Here is a 6,000-nt window from a genome sequence, read left to right as displayed (position 1 = left end):
CGGACGGACGGACGGTACGGACGGACGGTACGGACGGACGGACGGACGGACGGACGGACGACGAGACGAGNGAGGNGGNGGAGAGAGAGAGAGGGGCACAGGTGAGCAAGCAGGCCGTCGTGTCCTGTCCTGCCCTGCCCTGCCCGCCCTGCCTGCGGGGCGATTTTTCCCTCCACCTTCGGCTGCTCCGACGGAGGACCCTGGTTGGCCAATCGAAGCCGGCCGGCCCGTCCGCCCGTCCGCCCGTTCGCCCTTCCGCCCTTCGGCCCTTCCGCGGCGCCGCGGCTTGGCCGAGTTCGATTGACATCATGCAGCTGCGTCGGCCGCTTGCCTGCTGCCTTCGGCCCGCTTCCGCTTTCGGCCCGAGGGGCTGGGCCCACTCACCACAGGCCTGCTTCGGACTTGGCATCCGAACGCCAGACCTGCTCTTGCTTCTTACCTCCGTGCAGACCAGAAGACGGTAGTTACGGTCCCGATGCCATCCTCTCCTCGCTGCGCTGTTCGCCCTCTGCTCTGGCTGGGCGCATCCAGGCCTGGTCATTGCACTACTACTGCGGCTGCGAGTACAGCCGGTTGAGCATGTCGCGCATCTCGAGGCGCGCCTTTCGCCGCTGCGGGGCGACGGCGGCAAACGTCTCGAGCGCAGACGACGGTGGCATCACGACGTCGCGCAGCCCCGTCACCATCTCGACGTCTTTACGCTGCGGCATGCGCCGCCCTTGTTGACCTTCTCCGTCATCGGCGTCGGCGCCGGCCCGCGCTCCGCCCCGCACCTCGTCGAGCGGAAAGGCGAGCGTGAACAGCGCATCGTTGGTCAGCCGCCGCGTGCCGTTGGGCGCCTCGGCCTCGGCCAGCACGTACACCTCGCACGACTGCCGGAACGAGCGCACCGCAATCGCCGTAAAGCTCATAACCCTGGCCGTGCGGCGATGCAATCGGGCCATCAGTCCAGGCAGAGGGGATGGGGAAGAAGTCGGGTGGGGTCAGCTGCGTTTGCGGTCAAGCTCGCCCTGCTGTCGCCGGCCCGCATCTCAACGTCCAACGGGCTACTCACTCGCCGATGCCCACGGCCTGCTCGAATTCGAGCCCGTCGAGCCCGACCGTGCTCCACCGCCGCCCACGCCCGACGTGCCGCACCGCCAGCAGCGCGGCCTCCTCCATCCAGTCCATCAGCTGCCCACCAAACAGCACAGAAACGCTGTTGGTGTGCTCAGGGAACACGAGGTGCAGCGTGCGCGCGACCGTCTTGCCCACGTCAATCGGCCGCGCCACCTCGTCGTTCCGGCCATGACCACGGCGAGCCCTGGCTGCGCTCGCGCCCGCGCTCGTGTCCGCCTCGGCCCTCTGCGACGACGGCGCGGGCGGGTAGGTTGACGACGAGACTTTTTGTCGCTCGGCCGGCTTCTTTGCCGTCGCCTCGCCCAGAGCCTCGCCGTCGCTGTCAAAGCCGCTGCTGCCACCGCGCAGGGGAGAAAAGACCGACTTCTTGCGCTCCAGGGCAGACTTGGCCGGAGTTGGCTGGGCCACCGTCCCTGCAGCGGCAGCATCAGCAGTAGCACCAGCGCCAGCAGTAGCACCTGCCGACGACGAGGCGTGCGCTGCTTTTGGCTCCCTGCCGCTGCCGCCGCTCGGCTGCAGTTCCAACGTCGCAGTCGCCGCTTCCCCCGTCGGAGAGGCCAGAGGCGCGGCCAGGCGCTCGGCCGTCCATCCGAGGTGGGCCTCGTCGACGGTCGTCTGGCCTAGCTGTTGCTGCCGTCGTACCTGCTTGGCAAGGCGCTCGACGACGTCCAACGGATGTCGCAGCGGCACATCTCCCGGCAGATGGATCTCGACGATGCCTTGGTCCTGCCGCACCGTGACGGCGGGATCCTCGGCCACGTAGGCCTCGACGACAAACTGCCGGGAAAGGCGGAATAACGGTAAGGGCTTGGCTCAGCATCCCGTCGTCTCGTCGCAGCTCGGCGTGATCCTACCGCATGCTTCACTCACCTCGAGCTCGAGGGCGTCCAGCTCAATGTCCTGCCTGGTCCGACTCTGCCCCTGACCCGTCAGGTCGCTGCCGGCAGCCTTGACGTCGCCCTCTTCAAACTGCAGGCGGTGCCTCGTCAGTGGCTGCCCGCCGCCGTCCTCTGTGCCGGGAGGACCCGTACTGCTGCGCCTCCTTGCTCCCAGCCTGGATAGCTCGAGCACCTCGTCCTTGAGCTCCCGCTTGACGTCGGTCGACACGCCGTCCCTGGCCTCGCCGCGCTTGGCATTGTCGATGCGTTTGGCACGACGTCGCCCGGCCATGATGTGGCGACGGGCCTCGAGCGGCGTCTGCGGGATGACGGGCCGCAGCTGCACCTTTCCGGACTGCCTGTTGGACGGGCCAGACGACGCTTGGCGAGGCGCAGACGGGCTGGACGAGAAGCCAAACCAACTCCACAGCCCCGCACCCGGTCCAGCATCGGCATCGGCAGCGGCAGCGGTCGTCGGCGCACTCGTCGTGGCCGGCGCCGGAGCCGGACCGCGGGACGCCAGACGGACGCGCGCCGGAGGTTGGTTGGCACCGCTGCCACCACCGCCGCCGTTGCCGCCGTCGGCCGGATCGGGCCTGGCTACGGCGACGAAGGTGAGGTACGAGTGGCTGACGTACTCCTTTGCGCCGGTGACGGGGTCCTCTTTGACGACCCGGACGCCGACCTCCATGCTGCTTCCCCAGGCACGGTTGACCGAGGCCGAGAGGTGAATCAGGTCGCCGAGGTACACCGGTTTGAGGAGGAGCACCGAGTCGACGCTGATGGTGACGCAGCTCGACTCTGCGTGCTTGCGGGCGCTGACGCCGGCCACGACGTCGATCCAGCGCAGCAGTGCACCGGCGCGCACCTTGTGCAGCGTGCGCCCGGCGTGGTCCTGAGCCTGGCTCTGGCCCTGGCCCTGGCCCTGGCCCTCTGGATAGGAGCCGGCGTCACACATGTCGTAGGTGGTCGGGTAGGTGACCTGCACCGTGCTCTGGTCGGTCGTCTTGCCCGGCGGCGGTTTGGCGTCATCGGTGCCTGACCGTGTCGCGTGTGCGGGGCCAGGTGCAGCACGGGCCAGAGGAGGAGCAGCAGCGGCAGCGGCTGTGGTAGCGGCCTGTCCATCGGTAGCAAAGGTTCGGCTTCCATTGGTACGGGGATCGCTGCGCGGAGATCGGCGTCGGGGCGGCAGGGAAGCGGCGAGGACATTGTAGGTGGCCGCGAGGAAGAAGAGGGCGCCGAGGCCGGCCACTGCGGCCGTATAGAGCTCGACCGGGCGATTGCCGGCCGATGACAGCGACGACGAGGACGAGGACGACATCAAAGTCGATGCAGGTATGGCTGCTGCCGGTGTGGAATGAAGGCAAGACAGGGGAGCAGAGAGCGAGAGGTAGAGGGGGAGAGAGGGAGGGGGTGAGGGAGGGTGCACCAGGGCGGATGGCATCACCGCGCCCCAAACACCCTAGGCGGCCGTGTGGAGGCCGGACCCTGCGCCCGCCGCCTTTGCCTTTGCTCGCCGCCAGCGCAACGCACCGCCAGCACACTCGCCTCTAACTGACTAGCCCCCTCCTCATCCCCATTCATGACAGCGAGCACCTCCTCGTCCAGCCTCACATGCACAACCGAAGCACACGGACTCGACCTCAAGACGGCGAGTGCGCGATGCTCAGACTCGACCCGATCGCAAGCGGCCAGGTCTCCTCCTGCGCCGGAGCTGGCCCACCATAAGGCTCGAGCTGGATGTTGAGCAATCGAGCGCGACGCCCCTCGGATGGATGTTTGGCTGCAGCCGTTCCTCTCTCTCGCCCATGCTTTGCTGTCGGATGACAGAGAGGTCGGGGAAGGAGCGGACAAGCCGCGCAACATGGTGCAAAGGACGCGATGCCCTCGACGGTGCGACGAGGTGATGTGTCGCGTCCAGCCGTCCAGAGGAAAAACACAACAGACAGACGCGCGCGTCGCCGTTGGCCGTCCGTCGCCGCCGTTTTCGAGGCGAGGCCAACGAGGGTTGGCTGGTGTTGGTCTGTTGTGCCTTCTTCGCCGGCTGGCCCATCACGCCGCGACACCACCGGAGATTGAGACACGCGCTGGAAGGCCTGCCAGTCTTGGATGCTCGTTCAACCCTTCCTCGCCCCGCCTTTGCGTTCAGTCCCTCGACCCTTCCCGCCATCAACAAGGCGGCGGCCACCCGTGCCCTCGAGGTTGGTCGGTCAGCCCCGTCCTGCCGCTCTCGACACTCTTACACGTCATGCGATGCCCTGCCGTGTCATGCCGAGGCGTCTTGGAGGGTCACTCGCCGTACAAACGCCGAAGCCCTTCGTCCGTCCACGCTGCGCCAACTGACTAGGTGTAGAAGAGCGCAAACAAGCGTCGATCCCATCGCACAAAGGGCGCTCTTGAAGGCCCGGTGCACATCCATCGACGATGGCGCACACGCATGGGCAAGCGAAGGGGACACGTCCAGCGCGGCGTCTCAGTACGCTCAAGCACCCACCCTCGCCCGGCGTCCTTGGTCATCCACCGCGGAAACGTGCAAGTGAGGCCGCTCGTCTGTCGTGCCTCCTCCGCCCCCGGCCGCGTCTGCGTCGTGGGGCCGCAGAAGGGTCCCGCCGGACACCGTGTCCCCGCTCTTGCTGTTTGCACGCTTCGACGAGGTGAGGCAAAGGAGCGAGAGGCAACGGTTCTGCCGGTCCGTACCTGAGACTGACAGGCACAGAGGAGCCGACATGGGCTTATAAGTCGACCTCTCCTCGGTCGTCAAAGTGTCCAGGCCGCTCCTTCGTCTGTCACCAACCTCCTCCTCGTCAAGCTCACCATCCACCGCCAAGGCACGACCCCTCGCCGCTTAACAGCCACCCGACGGTCGCACGCTCGCCAACATTTGCAATACCATTCTGTTCACCATCGACCTCGACCTCGACCTCGACCGCAGCAGCACAAACACCGCCCACGCAGAATCGCCTACCGTCTGATTTCCAGCTCCAACGACCTATCCCCCCACTCCTCGCCGCATCTCTATCACGATGAAGTTCTGCACCGTCATCACTGTCGCCGCCCTCCTAGGCACCTCGGCCTACGCCGCCTCTCTGGACGCATCCAGGAGCGCCCTCTCGCCCTCGGCGGCCGACGAGGCCGATTCGTTTGCCTCTGACCTGCTCGTCACGTCTCGGTTCGAGGACCTCGAGGCGCGCGGCGGCAAGCACCACAAGCCCAAGAAGATGCAGGGCGGAAAGATTACCTGGTACAACGGCGATCAGCTGCTGCGACCCGTGAGTGGCGCCTGACAGTCCAGCCCAGCCCAGTCCGTTTGATTTTGACGACAAAAGCAAGCTCGCTGACCTGACCTGGCCCGACCCGGACCTGCTGCTTATTCTCGACCGCAGGCGTGCCCCGGTATGGCGACGCCGACCGACGACTCGATGACGGCAGCCATCTCGCTCGTCTCTCCGCCGGCCAAGTGCGGCGACAAGATCCAGATCAAGAAGGGCGACCAGTCGGTCGTGGTGACCGTCGTCGACTACTGCGCCGCGTGCACGCCCAACTGGATCGACGTCACCAAGGGCGTCTTCCGCCACTTTGACGCCGTCTCTGCGGGCGTCATCCAGGACATGGAGTTCACCGTGCTCCCTTGAGCCATCCAGGCCTCGCGCCTTGGCTCACACTATTCTTGACCACGGATCGTCTCGCCTCCGCCCTCGTTACCGCTCTGTCGCACGCTGGACGTCGAGCAGACTGCTGTTCTCTTTCTCTTGCGGCTCTCTCTGTGCCTTGCTCTCTCCCTCTCTCTCACTCACGCTCAAGGATCCTCTCGAGGTCTCACGGTCGAGCCGGGCCTGCTGCGCGCGTCGCGGCGCCTGGTGCTTGACCGGCCTCTGCATCACCATCGCTAGCCCGCCTCTCTAATCGCATACCGTTCGCTGTCATCCTCGTCTGCATCGCAGGGCCTGCAAATTTGCTGGAGCGTGCGGGTGCTTGTGAGAGGGCGATGGAGAGAGGCAGTAGT

The 6,000-nt window shown here is 66.5% G+C and overlaps 2 protein-coding genes across 2 annotated transcripts; one reads left to right on the top strand and one right to left on the bottom strand.

Annotated features, from left to right (window-relative positions):
* Positions 1-548: 548 nt before the first annotated feature.
* PFL1_01765 (uncharacterized protein) lies at positions 549-3,318 on the bottom strand (the record flags this gene model as incomplete). Its single annotated transcript, XM_007879275.1, has 3 exons — positions 549-915; positions 1,055-1,896; positions 1,990-3,318. The coding sequence occupies 3 exons, from the start codon at positions 3,316-3,318 to the stop codon at positions 549-551; spliced, it is 2,538 nt and encodes an 845-aa protein (XP_007877466.1).
* A 1,702-nt stretch (positions 3,319-5,020) lies between these two features.
* On the top strand, positions 5,021-5,629 carry PFL1_01764 (uncharacterized protein; the record flags this gene model as incomplete). The annotated part of the gene is made up of 2 exons (XM_007879274.1): positions 5,021-5,266; positions 5,381-5,629. The coding sequence occupies 2 exons, from the start codon at positions 5,021-5,023 to the stop codon at positions 5,627-5,629; spliced, it is 495 nt and encodes a 164-aa protein (XP_007877465.1).
* Between the last annotated feature and the right edge of the window lie 371 nt (positions 5,630-6,000).

The sequence above is a fragment of the Pseudozyma flocculosa genome (assembly GCF_000417875.1).
Source record: "Pseudozyma flocculosa PF-1 unplaced genomic scaffold scaffold00004, whole genome shotgun sequence".
NCBI lineage: Eukaryota > Fungi > Basidiomycota > Ustilaginomycetes > Ustilaginales > Ustilaginaceae > Pseudozyma > Pseudozyma flocculosa.
Note: the sequence above shows the minus strand (reverse complement) of the source record. Positions and strands in the feature narration are given on the sequence as shown.